This window comes from Coenobita brevimanus, chromosome 106 (assembly GCF_032717465.1).
Source record: "Coenobita brevimanus isolate Jiangsu-jjx chromosome 106, ASM3271746v2, whole genome shotgun sequence".
In the NCBI taxonomy this organism is placed as follows: domain Eukaryota; kingdom Metazoa; phylum Arthropoda; class Malacostraca; order Decapoda; family Coenobitidae; genus Coenobita; species Coenobita brevimanus.
The window spans coordinates 4,685,716-4,704,661 of record NC_137059.1 but is presented as its reverse complement, the minus strand read 5'-3'; the positions used below and the strand labels follow the sequence as shown (position 1 = coordinate 4,704,661).

The 18,946-nt window shown below is 37.9% G+C and overlaps 1 protein-coding gene across 1 annotated transcript in view; it reads left to right on the top strand.

Annotated features, from left to right (window-relative positions):
- LOC145416497 (organic cation transporter protein-like) overlaps positions 1 to 18,946 on the top strand; it is a 76,479-nt gene that overhangs the window by 35,158 nt on the left and 22,375 nt on the right. The window contains exons 5-7 of the mRNA XM_080285454.1: positions 5,009 to 5,112; positions 8,755 to 8,909; positions 13,633 to 13,801. Of these exons, the coding sequence (XP_080141580.1) occupies positions 5,009 to 5,112; positions 8,755 to 8,909; positions 13,633 to 13,801 (428 nt within the window). The remainder of the gene's footprint in view (positions 1 to 5,008; positions 5,113 to 8,754; positions 8,910 to 13,632; positions 13,802 to 18,946) is intronic.

The following is an 18,946-nucleotide window of genomic DNA, read 5'->3' as shown; positions in this document are numbered from 1 at the left end:
CGTACCGATCAAGTACCTAAACAGCTGTTACCAATAAGCCACAAACATTCATGTATACTATTGCCAACAAATCTTTACATTTTTGGTAGTCTACCAACTTTCATTATTTTAAATTTAAAGAAAGACCCTAGGAGACAGGACAGACAAAATTCCTGAAACTACTCAAGGTCAGGAGCGATGCCTGGGACGTCCTCTCTCTCCGGCTGTTCGTGTGTGTGCGTACGTGCGTTCATGCGTGTGTGCGTGCGTGTGTGTGTAGCTGTTCAGTGGATATTGTATGTGCGTCGGGTGAGGATAATTTTTTTTAAAACATTGTAGTGTGGAGACTGTTGTGATACATGTTTGAAAAGTTTGGAGTACTGTACATGCAATGTTTTTATACAAGAGATATTGTTCTTTCTGATGGCTGAAATCAGCATCTGAATACTCTGAGCAGCCAGAGTCTAAGAGTTCATTAGTTGCTTATATTTTTAATGCATTCAGCTATTGGTATTATGTGTTGTCTGTCACTCTTAATTGTGTTAGGGGGAAGGTTGGACTGTAGGGGGGATTGGAAAGGAAGGGCATAATGGTGAAACAACAGAACATTTTTCTTTATATATTGGTATTAATGGTGGCTTAATGGTTAAGGGGCTGTAACCAGGTGGAGCCTGTATGTCTTCCATCTGAGGGGTGGGTGGGGCTTCTGTCTTGTCTAGTGCCACTAAGTGCTACTCAGGGGCAATAGTAATTGGTCACCATGCCTTCAGTGTCAGAACTGAGTAGCCTAGTCCCAGGCCCCTACACTTCTGTTTGTATGGGACCAAATGGGATTGATGATGATTGCTATTAGCATCTGGTCAGCTTCAGATCAAAAAGCCAAAAGACAGCATCAACCTACAGACTGACTTTCAGTTTAATATGGTTATAATTAATTTGAATATCTGCATTCAGTGCAAAAAATTGTCATAAATTCTACAGAGAGGGAGATTCCTCATAAGTGAAATGTACTGTATAGCAGTACCAATCCCTGAATGCAATATATTCCAGTAGTATTTCTTGGCCTTTTTTTAACAGTTGAGCTTTGTAATGAATTCAGGTTCTTTGAATGATGTGTCTGGGTTTCCCTCAAATCCCTTGAATCAAAGGAAATCTTATTTATTTTATCCAAGAAATCTATGTCACACTGGGTGATTCATTAGCTAATTACCATTCTTATAAATCTTTACATGCTAGAAACACAAATCTTTCTGTACATCATTATTTAATGCAGTTCTGGAATTGCTCTGAAAGTGTTTGACCATATATTTCACATACAAAAGTATCATGGAATACTTGATTCAGTATAGAAGTTTTTACACTTCACATTAGTAATAGTGATCTAGTGTTATGTTACAACATTTGTATTTTTAGTACTTGTGTGAGTGAGATAATTAGCTGAGTCTGAACTCACAATCAGTGCATAACATCAGTGACAGTTTCAGGATTGCTCATCATGATTTAACCCATTCAGTGTGAGAATGTCTTTTATACATACTCAGGGTGATCCAGAAATAGTACTGTACCTGACACTCATTTGGAATTATAGCTTGTGCTGTGATGATGGCTAAGTCATCTGATCTGGGTGTAAGTAGGCCTGTGCAACTAGGAAATTAATAAATGATGCAGGACAGACATCGATAACACTGACTGAGCTGTCTCCACAACAAACGAGAAATTGCCTGGTGGAGTGGATGAGGAATGTTATATTTGGATCACCCTGCATATCCTTACAATGATTTTAACATTTTCAGCCTGACAATGCCCTTATATTAATGTGCCCATCTTGATTTTAACTCCATGAGCCTGAAGATGTCTCTTATATTACAATATATTCTTGATGAGATATTATTCATTTTATGGGAGAATTATTGGAGTTCTGCTTTTGGCTAACTTACACAGCTATACAGTTTAATACACTGTACCCGCAGCTTATGGTTACCTTGACTAGCACTAAAACCTAGCATTATTCAATTAGTGCAGTTCACTACATTCATTTACCTATGGTGGCTGTACATTGAGTGACAAGCCAAATGGTTTCCTGTTACCAAAAAAAATATATATATATTTACATGCTGGATGGTAACAATATAACCAGATAATGGAATGAAGTGTAGTCTACTATGGTGCTCCTGTTAACTAGGTGGAGAGACACAAATGCAGCACTCACCCAGGAAACAAACCTTCACACAAATCCCTGCACCTTGCTGTGGCAAGGTGCTGTCACATAGGAACATTGATTCCCTGCACGGGTCAGCCCTGCAGAGACAGTTGCTTGCCTGTGTTTGATGAGTCTGCTTGATCATAAAGACTGGGGTAATACAACAAGAACAACAACAATCTGGTACTGTATAAAGTTTGGATATTCAGTACTTTTGTCGATGTAGCTATTAGTGCTGTACAGCTTAAACATCTGGGGTTGTGTGTGGGCAGACTGGATATTTCATCATACCCTGCAGCACTAAGGACTGTATATAATTTATTTTTGTATTGTCATTATCTTTACTGAAACATTAGGATTCATTTCTTCAAGATGCTTGAGTTTCTTCTTCCATTTTCACAGCAGGTGATAAACTTTGAAGAAATCAAGGTCCATATGATTTCCTTCAATATCAGATATCAAGATCATAATAGCTGATCATAGATTACTCCATGTAAATGAATGAAGGCCTAATACAGTACATACATATTTGCATGATGCTTAAATGTCAGCTCTAGCTTTATGGGTTCTGGTATGTGGCTTGTTTCCTTGAGGACGACCCTGTTCACTAAGTGGACTCTGCTAGTGACAACTCTGGATGGAAAAAATTAAAGGGATGATCACAAAATTCATGACTTTTACAGACTGAGAAGCTTTGCTGAATCATTAAAATTTTGGTTTAGAGTATCTCCAGTGAAATACCTGCTTGAAAAGACCTTTGGGAGTGGAATTGGAGAATGATGGCTACAGTTATAGTATAACATTTTATGCTCCAGCTGATATCTAAGTTAACTTTTCATAACATTCAGTATCCAAGGGTACAGCAGTACAAGTACTGTATACTGTACAGTATTGTATACACTGGCATGCTTGAAAGTTTTCCATGAACCCCTCAGTGGAAAAGATGATGCAGTGGCTGGCCAGAAAATCAAAGAGCCAGAGTAGTTATTCATGAAAGTACTCTTATGTAATAACATATCTGTGTAAAGAAGCTCTGTTAAAAATGTCAGCTTAATTTGGGGATGAATTGCATGATGAAACAGCTTAAAGTGTTATTATTGTGCATTTGAGTACTGATCATGTTGATTTTAGGTTTACCATTAAGAAAGCTCTTATTGTGTTTAAAATAGCTAAGGACTACAAGACTGAAGGTAAGACTTAGCTTAAGGTGACAGGGTCAAGGTTGATGGGAAAAAAAAAAAAAAAAAAAAGTCAATTTTGCCATTTCTCTAATGGCTTTCAGGATACATGGGAGTACTGTAGTGGGAAAATTCTGGTACCAAGAGTGTGTTTACTTACATCATTCACCATTTTTAAACCCCCTACATGGGTTTAAATTTCTCAATGCAGGTTGTCAGCTGACTAGATGTTGTCATATGCTTTTATGTTATTTCTTTGGCAGTATATTATTAATAAAAGAAAATGCACATTGTACAACAAATTGGGCTGTGGGTGCCAAGTCAGGTGTCAGTATAGGAGACACACCCAGACAGGTAGACAAGCACAGAAACACACACAAACACATACCATAGATATGATGAATACTATTTATTACAATTCTTGTACATTGTTCTGGTGAAGGTTTAGTATTAAGAAACCTCAAAATGCTTTCCATTATTGATTCACAACTTGTTTCTATTTTGCCCAATTGTGATATCTAAAAAGCTTCAATTTCTGTAGTACAGCCAAGTCGCCTAAGGCACAGCTAATTGGTTCTGGAACATGCCCGCGCCATAAAACCGTGCCATACAGATAACTAAACTTATGGTGAAAATGGAATTTGGTTCTGGACGTTCGCCCAAAGTCCCCCGTTTCACCCCACTTATCCCCATTTTCCCCCATTTTACATATGCACACAATCAAGCAATCATTCAGTGCATGTATTACACAGATGTTAAACACTAAACTAAATAATAAAGGGCTTTAAGGGCATAAAATACTGAACATACCTAACTCCGAGGACAATAGTGCTAAAGTGGAAGAGGTAGGGTTGGGGGTTCCGAGGGAAGAGGTGCATTTCAAACCTTGCCACGCCCCCGTGCCATAGATATTTTATGTATGTGGTTCTTTTTTTTTTTGGTTCTGGCACCTTGCTGTGTCATAGAAATCCGTGCCATAGAAGTCCGTGACGTAGGCGACTTGACTGTATTTGTAGAAAATTTCATGTTCATCATTTCTTTGTGAGGAAGCTAATTATGGCTAACATGAACCTGAACATAATGTTTCATTGTCTCACTACATGGTTGTGCTGCTCATGAACATTTTCAACACATAATAACTACGCCTTTCTCAACTGAGTAAAAATTTTTGCAGTATTATGTTATTTAAATCTTTGTCAAATGTAGAAAGAAATACATTACTAAAATTACATAATATTGCTAAGTGTATGATATACTGACTCTTTTTTTATATAGCCAACATGTTAGACATTTTGTATATGCCTTAACAAATGTACCATAATGCTAAAAGTAATAACACAAATGAAAAACAGCTTGCCAAGAAGATAATACCTTTAGAATGGTATTGAAAACTCTTAAATGCACATTTGTTTTTGAGAAGTTAACATTTTAATTTGCAAATGGAAAGAATTATCAGGAATTTGAAAATAAGTAATTATTAAGTATGCTACAATATTGTCTGATTTTATGTATAATACTCATTGCTGTTGACAAATTTCGTGAAAGTTGAGAAATATTAAAGGGCACTTTTGCATAAAGATGATCCTGTCACCTTAAACTGTATGAAGTTAATAGGATAAGATATGTGAATTAGCAATGTGGGATGCCACAGATGTCACTGGTGTGTGAGCGGTCCTTCCTCGTGCCACTGTACCAGAGTGTCTACATGTTTGGCAGCGCCTGCGGAGCCTCGCTCGGGGGACTCCTCTCAGACAAGTACCACCATAACACATTTGGGGCTTCATTCATCACTGACCACAGACTGTCCACTTTCATCATCTCCGTCTCCTACTTCTCTGTCCTTCACAGTATCACAGCTGTTGACCCAGCTCCTTCATTACTGACTCTTCCACTCACCATTGACTGTAGAATCCATGTCCATCTGCTCCTCCATACTACTTTGACTTTTCACAGTATCACAGCTGGCGTTCTATCCTTAGAACCGAACTAACTGCTTCTTCATTTACATCAACACCTTCTTATCCCAAATTGCCATCACCCAACCTCTTACATCACTCTTGTATAATTACAGCAGCCTCACACACTACCACAGACCATTCAGTTTCATTACATTACAGTACACACCAGCCTCTCATCTCAGCAGCAGAGAGAGTACAGAAATCACCTTGTGTATTCATGTCTATAATGATATCCACTTCCAATCAGTCTTAAGTTTTGCTGAATATGATTAGCCTTTCCAATCCTTGCAAGTTATATAATATATTCATGATATTAAGTGGGAAGTATCATGGGGGATTCTTGTTACACCAGATTGTATGTTTGATACTAGAAAAAGAAAAGAATACCTGTATTGTTCTAGTACAAAGAATTTTGAAAATTTTTTATTGGTTTGCTTATTTTCTCTGAAGTTTTATAGGGAAATTTCTGTGGCTGCCCAGAAGCATGATCTATTGAATAGATCACATGCATTCTGCATATCTGATGAGCAGTTTTAGTTTTGGCTTAACTACAGCCAGTTGGTTGTGTGAGCTACATCATCCATAGTCAGTGCCACCCCGTTTGCAAACCCACACTAAGGTGAGCTGCAGTACACAGCACGCTCTCATGTGCATGAGTTTTCTCTCATAATAAGCCACCATCCTCTGATTTAACTTCAGGTGATTCTACACTGGGTATAAAGCTAAATGATTTCCTGGGTTACAGGAAACCATTTACTTTAGTATGTTGGGTGATAATCATATACCCAGATGATGCCTGGTGGTCTAGTGGATTATGGGAACTCCATCCGGATGAGGCTTATAATTGTTGTTGCATATTGCTCACATAAAACCACCCAGGGGTGAGTGAGACCGGTCACCTTTTCCTTAAATTTTGGGACTGTGTAGCTTAGACCTGGACCCTTAAGCTCCTGATAGGGCAGAAAAGGAGTGGATGATGGAAAGATGGATAAATTTTACAGTTAGAGCAAACAGATCATACTTGAGTTCATTGTAAATCATGCATCATGTCTTATTCACTGGTTTCAGCCTCTTCCTTTACCCAGCAAACTTTCAATTAATTTGTCTATCTTGGATGCTCTTTCCTTTCATTGTCTGTCACATGGTAGTTGCTTGTACTTACCTCTTGTACTGGGTCTTATGCTTCCTTACATATCAGGTGGTTTGGCTTTGAGTGAGCTTTAATACTACTGTGAATTGCATATCCAACCAGTAAGGATAAGTGTCTGCTTATGTACAGTCCACTTGCCTATGATTCGTGATTTCCGTTGTAACTACCCAGCACATTGGGAGCATTTCATGTAATATAAATAATAGAGCTGTTGAGATTATTTATAGCCCATCTTAAATCTTAAAGTCCCCCTTTTGATCCTTCAACCAGATGTATTACTCCTGCCTGTTATTAACTTCTAGGCATCTGGGAAAAAAAAAATAATGAAATGCCATTGTAAGATTTACAACCTAGAAAAACAGAAAGGTTTCCTTCCACACACAGCAACAGTCTCCTTTTACTACCAGTCTACTCACTCTGTTTTGATGGTTGCTGGCTAACTTGCACTCTTACCTCATAACAACAGTGTAAGAGATCTTAATGCATAAATCGGGTAATGAAACATGAAAAACTCACGTGTGGTTATTACCACAAAACAGGAACGAAGGGCTTGGGAGGATTTTTTTTTTCTCTCTCTCTTTTAGGCTGAAAAGGGCAATTATTGTCTCCTCCCAGTGACACCATGATCTTGTTGTGCTGTATCCTGGGCTTTAGTTTCTATTCTTAGCTGCACCATTTTCTCTACAATTCCCTCAACATCTGCAGCTGAGATGACCGATGCAGTGTCATCCGCATTTGCCTTGGTATCCTTGTTGTCTGCATATGGTGGTGGTGGATGAGCCTGCCAGACTGTGTTGAAGTAGCAAGTGAGGAGTGCCTCAGTCCAGGTGTTTGCCTTTTGGGTTGAGACAGTCCTCATAAAACTGGAAAAGTTTTACCAGTCTGGTTTTCTTATCTTCCTTCTTGTTTGGTGACATGTCTGTAAACATGATTGTCTCATTAAGTGTGTCTGCAGCAGTGAGGATCTTAGTTGCTGCATTGTTGTCTCATCAGGGTTTATAATTATCTGCTGTCCTTGCTGCTGCTGCAGAACATACTTCACATCATGGTGCAAAACATCCTCCAGGTTAACTTGCTGCATTAATCCTTTATCATTTCCCTAGGAGCCCTCCCCATCAACCTCCAGTACCTCCTGTTTCATCTGCTCACAGCCAGGCACAGTTAATCCCTGATGTCATTCATGCATTCTGCATCATAAAAGGGGGCAGTTATAGGACTGCATTGAGGAGGCTGACATCACTGCAGCAGCAAACATCACAGAGTGGAAGAAGTCTCTCAAGTACTTACTTGATCTGCATATGTAAAGCTGGGCAGGGAGTTATTGACTACCTGCTGAGGCTGAATTTGGTAGGTTTGTGTATTAGACTTTGTGCCAAAGGGTCAAAGCGCACATATTATTTTTTTTTCAAGTTCAGCCAGTTGCAATTTGCATTGTGAGCAGATTGCATTAAGAAATTGATGCCATATAGGCAAGTGGACTGTATAAAAAATACCCAACACAGTTTGCCAGATGCATATGGAATACATTTCTGAAACAGAGAAGCTGACATTTGTACTGGTACGCTTGATCTGCCTTTGTGTTGCGATACTTAAGGGTGTATGGGCTGAACTCATACATGGTTGTAACCAAGGGACTTGTGATTGGGGTACTGGTATTTCTGGTATGTTTGGATTCCTCTGGAGCCTTTATGCTGTATACATAGCAAATGTAGGCTGTAGGTGATTGCTGTTGGTTTATATCTTTGGAAAAGTGGTACATGTATTTGCAATACATGTATTTACTGTTTTTGCAAGTATTACATCAACATCTTCTGTTCTGTATCTTTCATTGGTATAAATGATCATTATCTAACACATCCCACAATTCACTTCTTGAACAGTTCACCACATACTTTGATCCAGCAGTATCAAGTGTGACTCCCACTGAATCATCATAAATTTTCATCTTTTCCAATTGTCACATAATACATCAAAACAAGCCCTTCAGCATAGTGTGTCATAATCAAGAGTTTCATAGCATGTTAAACAACTTTAGTACATCCTTGTATGTATCATAAATCCCAAGATTTTCTCTTTATCATGCTCATAGTCATTTTATCCATGAATTCAATATGCTATAAATAATGGAGATGTGAGAAAAGGTAAATTTTTCTTCTTATTTGTACATTCCACTAGATATAGCTGATAAGTGAGTATAAGCTTACCTTTTCTCATTATATGTAAGTCAGTTCCAACTCCTGTCTTTAAAGCTTCCCCCTCCCCCTCCATTAACTTACAAATCACCTGCAGACTTGGTCGGCATGGGGTGTTTATGGTGTTGGTCATACTGCTGGTGCTGATGGGTTCTGGTATGGCATTACTCTCAAATATCTTCATAATTCTGGCTGCCCGCACTGCCCTTGGCTTTCTTCACACCGCCTCAATGCAGTCTAGCTTTGTCCTGGGTAAGATGAAGTACAGTAAATCCCCATTGTCTTTTTTTTTTTTTTTTTTTTTTTTTTTCTTTTCAGACTGTAAGGGACCAACTTGTACAGAATGTCAGATGTAAGGGACGAGTTATGGTGTACTTCTTTTCTCGGACAGCTTTAATCTGATTACAACTCATCAGAGAGAGAGAGAGAGATACTGTATTCACAGTACAGTACAGTATATATATATATATATATATATATATATATATGTAGTGTGTGTGTGTGTGTGTGTGTGTGTATTTACCTAGTTGTATTTCCCTAGTTGTGATACATAGGAAATGAGCTACGCCCATGGAGTCCCATCTCTGTGTCTCAGTTGATCAAACTTTGCTTTAAACTCATTTAAGTTTTTGGAATGGATGATCTCTTTGTCCAGGCAATTCCATAGATCAGTGGAAACTGTATTTCTTGAAATCCATCAGGCAACTTGTCTTTTTCAATTTCTTTCCATATCCTCTTGTTGCTCCCCCATCCCATACAAACAGATCTTCTCTGTCAATTTTGTCTACTCCCATCATGGCCCTGAACACTGCAGTTATGTCACCTCTCTCTCTTCTTTCTTCTATGGAGAGCAGACCCAGCTTTTCTAGTCTTTCTTTGTACAATAGATCTGCCAGGCTAGGGACCATCTTGGTTGCTGCTCTTGGTATTCTCTCAATCTTGTCTGCACCTTTCTTTTTATGTGGGGACCACACCACTGCCACATATTCCAACCTGAGGTGGGTCATAGCCACTATCAGTTTTTTAATCATCTCATCCATGTATTGAAATGCCTCTCTTATTTGTGTCAAGAGTTTATATGTCTTTCTCATAATCTTATTAATGTGTTTTTGGGTGATGTAGTATCCTGGGCTAACACTTCCAAGTCCTTCTTATTTCTCACTTTTGCAATTGGTTCCTTTTGCCATTGAGTATTCAGTGATGGCTTCTTTGTACTTTTATTTCCAGTGTTTTGCATTTTTTTCATTGAATTTAGTTTTCCATACCCAGCTCCACTCATAAATCCTGTCCGGATCTTCCTGCGGCATATTACAATCCCCATGAACTTCTATTCTCCTCTTGATCTTTGCATCGTCTGCAAACAGACTTGCATAACTGTTTATTCCATCCACCATATCATTTACATAAATCAGGAACATATGGGTGCCAGCACTGAGCCTTACAGGACTCCATTTATTGCTTCTCTTCACCCTAACATTTCGTCCTTTATTACTGTCCTCATCTGTAGGACTCTCATGAAGTCTCTCATCCACTTCAAGAGGTTCCCCTTTAGTCCTGTGTACTCCAATTTCCACCTTAGTTGCTTAAGGGATACTTTGTCAAAGGCTTTCTCCCGATCTAAGTACACACAATCCACCCAACACTCTCTCTCTCTCTCTCTCCTGTAGCACGTCAATCGCCCTTGAGTAGAAGTTCAACAGATTAGAGACATACAACCTTACATTTCTGAATCAAAACTGACTTTCTGCCAAAATGTCTATCTCCTCCATATGTTTTATCCACCTGTCTTTCAAGATTCCCTTGCACAGTTGTGCGACTGTGCCCATCTGGGACACTGGGCTGTAACTCAGGGCATTTTCTTTATTTCCTCCTTTGTAAATTAGTTTCACATTGGCCCTCTTCTGTTCCAGAGGCACTTTTCCTTATTCCAGAGGACATGCAATTAAACCATGAATCTTATACACCAGTCGTTCTCAGCAGATTTCATCAGGTCCTGAGGCTTTCCGTACATCTTGAGTTTCCAGTAATTTATAGACTTCCTACACTAACGCTTTTTTATCTTTTAACACCACATTTGTAGTCACTCCCTCTCCCTCCACAAAATCACTTTCCTAAGTGAAAACTGATAGGAAACTTTTGTTCATTATTTGAGCTTGCATTTCTACATCTTTATAGACCTTTCCTTCTACTTTCAACTTACTGATTCCTTCCTTGCATTTCAATTTGCCATTGACAAACCTATAAAACAATTTAGGTGCCTCCATACATTTGTCACTTATACCTCTTTCAAAGTTTCTTCCTCTCTACAGATTCTTGTATATTCATTACTAGTTCTTTCGTATTATTCCCTTGTTTTGTTGTTTCCCCTTTTTCTCCATTTGCCCCACGCTGCATCCCATTTTCTTTTTGTTATCATGCACCTACTGTTGAACCAAACCTTTCTCCAGTTCTCTCTCCTATTTACTCTTGGCACTTATTTTTCCACACCCAAGTTGTAAAGGCCTAGAAGGATATTCCACTTCCTCTGCATCGCTCTTGATTCTCTGAATTTTCCCCAATCCGCCTCTTCAAAAAATTTCATCAATTCTGTAAAGTTTGCCTTGTATTTTTCTTGCCTATATAGCTCATGTCTTGGAGCCACATTCCCTTCTAAAATTTTGAAGCCAATCACCACATGATCACTTTTTCTATAGGACACAGATATTTCAGAGATTCAGTTATGTCAGGTTCTTTGGTTAGCAGTAAATCTAGTTTTGCTGGTGTGTCATCACCTCTAAATCTTGTCTCTTCTTTGACCCACTGGGTCATTACATTTTTCAGTGCTATATTAAACATTATACTGCTCCATGAATCTTCATTACCTCCTGATTCCCACTCCTCCAAGTTCACCTCTTTACAATTAGAGTCACCCATCAGAATTATAGTGTTGCTTTTCTCAGTCACTTTCTGTAGGTGTCTGACCATGTCTGACAACATCTGGTATTCCACCTCATTCCATGCCCTAGTCTTAAGGGGGACAAATGCTACTGCGATGTCTCTCCTGCCTTCCCCTCTGGTTTCTAGTTTGGCATTTATCACTTCTGCCCATCCACATTTATGCTGTTCTTCACTGCTGTTATCACTCCTCCCATTTTTTCCTTTCTGTCTCTTCTTCATAGTTTGTATTTACCATCTCCCACTTGGATATCAATATCCTGTTTTAACTTGGTCTCTACAAGGCACATAATATCTGGCTTATTTACCCTCAAGAAATCGTTGATTTCTAGCCTTGCCGAGAGAAAGCCAATTACATTAATATATGCGACATTCAATCTTTTTACGTTGTTTTTTATTCAGTCCTTCTCCCTGTCGGTACCACTTCCTTAATTTCTGATCCATAACCGTCCAGTAAAACTCTGTCTTCTCTTCCTCCATTCTCTGGTCTTTTTTTTTTTTTTTTTTCCTTAGCTTCCTATACTAGCTCCTTTATTTTAGCTCTTTCTTCCTCATTTGCATCTCTCCTTATCCAAACATTCTCGAACCCTTCCTTGTCAGCTAGTTTCCATGTCCTGTTAATGATCTCATTTACCGTGACCTGTGACCTGTGTGTGTAGGGGGGGGTGTTTGGTGATCCTTCTTGTGAGGTAGAGCAAAGATTCTGATGGCTTGATTGGTATGTGAATGATTGTGTGGCTTATTTCTTGGGCATATTGATGATAGTTCTGCCAATTTTATGCTTGCTTTTTGCTTGTTTTTGGATCCCACCTGTCCCTTTAGTTAGGTGGTAATAAGAGCCAAGATGATAAATATTGCAGAAAAAATGCAAACTAATATGTGCAGGTTTTTCTTCTAGAGTTGTAACCATGACTTTAAAAGGTTTGAATAATGCTTGAATGATTGTATGAGTGGTCCATTTGACATGGCATGCTGCCTGAATCCTGTCCTATCTTTTTTGGTTCCTTATTGTTATGGATCTTGCCTTACCTCATCTGTTAGATGGCAGTTAGTGGTGGGATGATGATAAATATTTTTATTGCTTGACAGAATCATTTGATTGTTAGTCCTGTGCTTTATGATGGAACAGGAATATAGTATGAGAAATTAGAATGACTTCACATGTTCGGACAACATCACAGTGTTAAATAATTGAAGCTTGCATTTAGCTGAGGAACATTACAAGATAGGATAATGTAGTTTGAGAAGCACATCTTGTAAAGAGAGTACAGAGGAATAGAGAGGAAAGCAACTCATAGCACATTTTCTGGTCATTGTGAGGCTGTTTGTTATAGAGTAGGTTATAACTAAGTTCTTTTCTATGAGTCAGAGATAAGAATAGCAAAGCAGGAAGGGTGGTGGTACAAGCGAGATGGTGCTATATAAAGGCTTAGTTGTGGTGTGAGAGTGATGGTGGGAGGGTGATTTCATGGTACTAAATAAAAATTCTAATTCCTCTAATTCCTCTTACAGGTAGCCTAGTACAGTATTGTAGATGATTTAGGCAGCAATTTGATTACTGAGTGAAGGTAAATCTGAGGAGGTGTTAAGTGGGATAGTGTGGGGAAAAAATGGAACTTTGACTGAGGGGTCTCAGTGAAATTCCCTGTTTGTACATCAGTTTTGCAGTATGGTCTTGGAATGGTTTTACTATTTAGATGTTAAATGTGCATATTAGGTGTACTGATGGTAGCACTCTTTAGCCAGAACTTGCTGTGGTTTTCTTGTTATACTTCAAGTCTCAGAGGTGGCCATGGTTTTCTGTCATTTATACCTCTACCAGGGGCATAAGCTGGTCACCTACCTTTAGATGTTCTGGTCTGCAGTACCCTAGCCTTGGATTCCTACTCTTTGAAAGGGCATAGAGGTCCAGCAGTTGCTGTTTTACATACCATTTCATATTTGAACTCTACGTTATAAAGAAGGCCTCTTTGTCAAACAGTATCAGATTTCTGAGAAATATGATCCACACTTTCTTATCTTGGTATTTCCTCTATTGCAGTAATGGAGACAAGTACAAGTCGCACAAGACCTTTGGCTGGCATGTTGGTGATGGTGCCATGGGCCTTAGGTATCTCAGTATATGGTGGCCTTGGATATGCAATAAGGCATTGGCGCTACCTGCAGCTCTCCGCCACATTACCCTTTGTTGTCTTCTTCCCCCTCTTATGGTAAGTTTATATTAAATATAACATCCTCTCGACAGATTTTGTTTGTCAGTTGCTTGTGTTTTACAGTCCTAAGTATACAGAATGAAAGATTAGATTTGGCCATCCACAAGTCACAGACAGGTGATTTTTCAATTGGCCAACTATCATCATTATAATAGTCAGTCCATTGCTGTACTCATTTTGCTCTAATTTGGCCTAAAATTGACTTCTTGGTATCTAGAATGCCGTGATATAGCAGTGAATCAATACTAAAATATGGTGCTAGTTGCTAAGAAGTGGTGTGGAAGGTATGTAGAGCCATAGGAGCCATTGCCTCTAAGCTATGTGAAATAAGCTGCAAATGGACAAAAATCTAGGCCAAGTTAAGATGAAAAGAACATAGTGCTTTGCAGGAATTGACTTACTGATGAAGACGGGTAAAGTTCATACTTCATGGTGCTGGCTTAGGACAAATAGACTGGGGGCTAATAACCCTATCAGGTTTCTGGGCCAGGCAGAGTATGTCTGTGCTAGAATCAGCCTCTCTCACACTGACCAGCATCTTTGCAGCGTGATATTTTTCTTTGATTGCTCTGTGTAAATACATTTTTTATGACAGAATGTTGGTTTTGTTGTCGTTTTAAAGCTGAATAGTTGTACTTTATTGTAGTATGTTCAAAAAAGGAGAACAAAGGAAATAGAAAGTAAAAATGATGAGTTGAAGTTAGGCGAAAAACAAAAATTTTATACCTTGCCTTAGAAAATTATTCAGCAAAAAAAAAAAAAGAAAATAATAAAGATATACAGATCTGGTTTAAACCATGGAAAACCAGAATAAACAGCCTTTACAATGATGTATAGATTGTGGTTATTTCTGCATTTTAATGTGTTGTAAATCAAAAGAAAAGAGATGCACAATACTGTATTTTTTTTTAGCCTCAACTGCCTATTTGCTTCGCAATGTTTTTCTTTGATGGGTCAGTATAAATACATCTTTCATGATAGGATACTGGTTGTGGTGTTATTTTGAAGCTGAATAGTTGTACTTTATCATAGTATGTTCGGAAAAGGAAAACAAAGAAAATAAGAAGTCAAAATGACAAGTTGAAATTAGGCAAAAAACAAAAATTTTATACCTTGCTGTAGAAAAATATTTGGCAAAAAAAAAAAAAAAAAAAAAAAAAAAAAAGGAAATGATAAAGATATATAAACCTGGTTTTAACCTTTCAAAACTACAATAAATTACCTTTACAATGATATGTAGATTATGGTTGTTTCTGCATATATTTACCTGGTAAAGCAAAAGGAAAAAGATGCACAATTTTTTATGAGTCTCGGCCACATATTTGCTTCATAATCTTTTTCTTTGATGGGTCATTGTAAACACACTTTTTATGACAGGATGCTCATGGTGGTGTTATTTTGAAGCTGAATAGTTGTACTTTATCGTAGTATCTTCAAAAAAGGAAAACAAAGAAAATGAGAAGTAAAAATGACCAGTTGAATTTAGGCAATAATTAAAAGCACTGTATCTTGCCATGGAACATTATTTAGCAAAAAAAAAAAAAAAAAAAAAAAAAAAAAAAAAAGAACATAATAAAGATATATAAATCTGGTTTAACCATGCAAAACTATGACACTACTGCCCACCACACACAGAGCAAGCATTCCATGACATCATGCTCGTTTCTCTTTGAAATGATACGTAAACGCGATTTATGGTGAATATTTTACAAAAGTATCTTAAAATGACACATAAATGCGTCATTGGAATCTCTGAGGTTGGATTTGAAATGACGCAAAAATGTGTCATCGGAATCTCAGAGGGTTAAGGTACCGTATATAAAGACACTCATTATTAATGAGGAATGCAGTCCATATATATTACACTTTTTTTCATACAGTGGGTATTGTAAACTATGAAACAGGCATATCAGGTAGGATTTTCAAACATACAGTTGATTTCCTGTCATAACTTAGACTTGTGTTTGTAGGAAGAACAAGATGCACAGAAAGATTATGCACTTTACTTTCTGTTTTCTTACTGCAGAAAACAGATAATTATCACCTGTGACAGTTTTCCCCCTTCATTAGAAGATTATTTTTAAAATGAACAGGTGACATGCAAAGACTCATCACTCATTTATTTCGTCCCTCCTGTAAAAACAAATTCTGGTTACAACATGGGATTGCTCTTAATTAGGTTAGAGAACCGCTTCCCAGTTTTACAGGTAGCAGTGAATCTTGGTTTAATTTTTCTGTCATCTACAGTGGGCTCTCATTTTGCACAATTAGCTGTAGAACAATCCTGTAATATAACAAGCAAATGGATTCACATAAATTGTTCCATTAGAACCGATGTTATCTGGAAAATGTGGATGAGAAAATCCAAAAATTTTCCTGTAGTCCCTATCTTGCCCTTCTTGAAAATTTTCCTTCCACCCATTGAAAGCATAATATATATTGAGGTAAGAGTAACAACTCAGTGGTCATCTGTCTATCTATCTATCTATTGCCAGATGCCATAATCCCGTAAGGGGTGGCCATTTGACTCTGAGTTATTTCCTTTACGTGGAAAGGCACTAACCCTCCACCAACCCACTTGTTGACACGTAGGGAGCACTAATGGTTTGGTAATATGGTTACCACCTAGCGTGATCATTCGACATAAGAAATTTGTGAATGAACAAGAATATAACAGTAATTAGTGTCAGATAAGTGGGATTTTTCACTCATTCTGATAGATGATGAAGTGCCACTTGGATGTTTTGGAAGAGAGGGTAACCAAGGTTGAGGGGTTAGAATAGGGGGATTGAGCAGAGCCTCTTACCCCTCTAGGGCTGGAGTTAGTCTTCAGAGCCCTTTGACTCTTTCCTCCTGGAGTCATCAGAGACTTGACTTAATGTTACTGGTGGTGCAAACATTGTCAGGACAGAGATTGCAAGGGAATACAAGCATGTTGCTGACTTTTGCGGTGACGGCATTTTACAAACCTCCCCTTACTGGCTGCAAAATGAGGAGGATTCTCAACTTTCTTAATCTTTGCTTCCTTGGCATACACCTTCCTGGAGTCATAATGAATTGAAACACTGTCCACTAGTACATTGGCTTCATATTGGTTACAGAGATGCGGAAAACCCTCACTATATCAAACCTCATTGATGTATATACTCCGAACTTTGGATATATTGGCCACCTGGACCTTGCTGAATGAATTTCATCATAAACCAAACAAAGGGTTGATTTAATAATGTGATGCAGCAGCTGACTGAGATACCACACGAGCAGCAGTAAACAAGTGCAGTACTCATTTTTACTTTTGTGTGTGTGTGTGTTCTTACCTAATTGTTCTTACCTAATTGTTCTTACCTAATTGTATCTTTACAGGAATGAGTCAAGCTCGTACTGTCCCATGTCTTAAACCATATTTATTGTACATATCCTTAAATTTGTGAAATGTTTTGGCACACACTATTTCATTCGGTAGTGCATTCCATTGATCAATTGCTCTGTTTGGGAAACTGAATTTCCTTACGTCTTTATCACCTCTCTTCTTATGCAATTTTTTGCAGTGTCCTCTTGCTGATGCTTCTCCATATGTTAAATAATCATTTATGTCTATTTTCTCCTTTCCTGATATGCATTTATATAGCATTATCATGTCACCTCTTTTCCTTCTCTCCTGTAGTGTTGGTAGATTCAGTTTATTTAGTCTTTCTTCGTAGCTTAGGTCCCTTAAGCTTGGTATCCATCTTGTAGCGGCCCTTTGAACTTTTTCAATCTTGTCTATGTGCTTTTTGAGATGAGGACTCCAGACTACTGATGCATATTCCAGGGTTGGTCTAATGAATGATGTTATTATCCTTCTTAGCATGTCTTCATTTATGTATGTGAATGCTATTCTCATATTTGCAAGCAGTGTATACATGTTCCGTACCTTCTCGCTGATGTGGTCAGCCGGAGATAGTCTGTTATTGATAATCACACCTAGATCTTTCTCTCTTTCTGATGTGTATAGGGTTTTATTTCCTAACTTATAATCCCAATCAGGTCTTTTTCCACTTTTACCAAACTTGATTACATGACACTTGTCCACATTGAATTCCATTTGCCATGTATTACTCCATTCATGAAGTTTATTTAATTCTTCTTGTAGCTCTTTACAAGAGTCTGTGTTAGTAATTCTCCTTTGTATTTTTGCATCATCTGCAAACATATTCAGATAGCTCTCATTTCCAGTGTTACTGTTTATATCATTTATATACACTAAAAACATGATTGGTGCCAGCACTGAACCCTGTGGTACTCCACTAGTCACTTCTTTCCATGATGAGTAGTTTCCTGTTAGTACTGTCCTCATTTCTCTTTTTATGAGAAAGTCTTGCATCCAACAAAACAGTTTGCCTCGAATTCCTCCTTGATGGTACAGTTTCCATAAAAGTCTTTGGTGTGGTACTGTGTCAAAAGCTTTCTTGAAATCTAAATAGATACTGTCCACCCATCCTTCCCTTTCCTGTATTGTGTTTGTTACTCTGTCATAGTATCTCAACAGATTAGTAATACATGATTTTCCTTTTCTGAAACCAAACTGTCTTTCTGTTATCATACTGTGTTCTTCTAGATGATTTACCCAAGCTTTTCTTATAAGTTTTTCTAATACCTTGCTTACAACACTGGTCAGTGATACTGGTCAGTAGTTGAGTGGATTTTGTCTATTTCCTTTCTTGAATAAGGGGACAATATTTGCTTTTTTCCAAATATCAGGTAGTTTACCTTGACTCAAGGATTTCTTGAAAATTAAAAATAATGGTTTACTTAACTCCTTTGCACATTCTCGTAATACCCAACATGAAATTTCATCAGGACCACTTGCTTTTCCTCTGTCTAATCTACTTAACTCCTCCTGTATTACTTTTTCTGCTATTTGTATATCTGGTAGTATGTGTGGACATGCATGTTCCACATAGTCCTTCTCAAAATTTTTTTCTTCTGTAAAAACTAATTGGAAATTCTTATTTAGTGCTTCACAAATATCTTTCTCTTGTGTATAAGTGATTCCCTTGTCCGTAATGGATTGTATTATATCTTTTACTTTAGTTTTGCTTCTGATATAGCTGTAAAACAGCTTTGGTTGATCACTACTTTTATTTATTATATCCTCCTCAA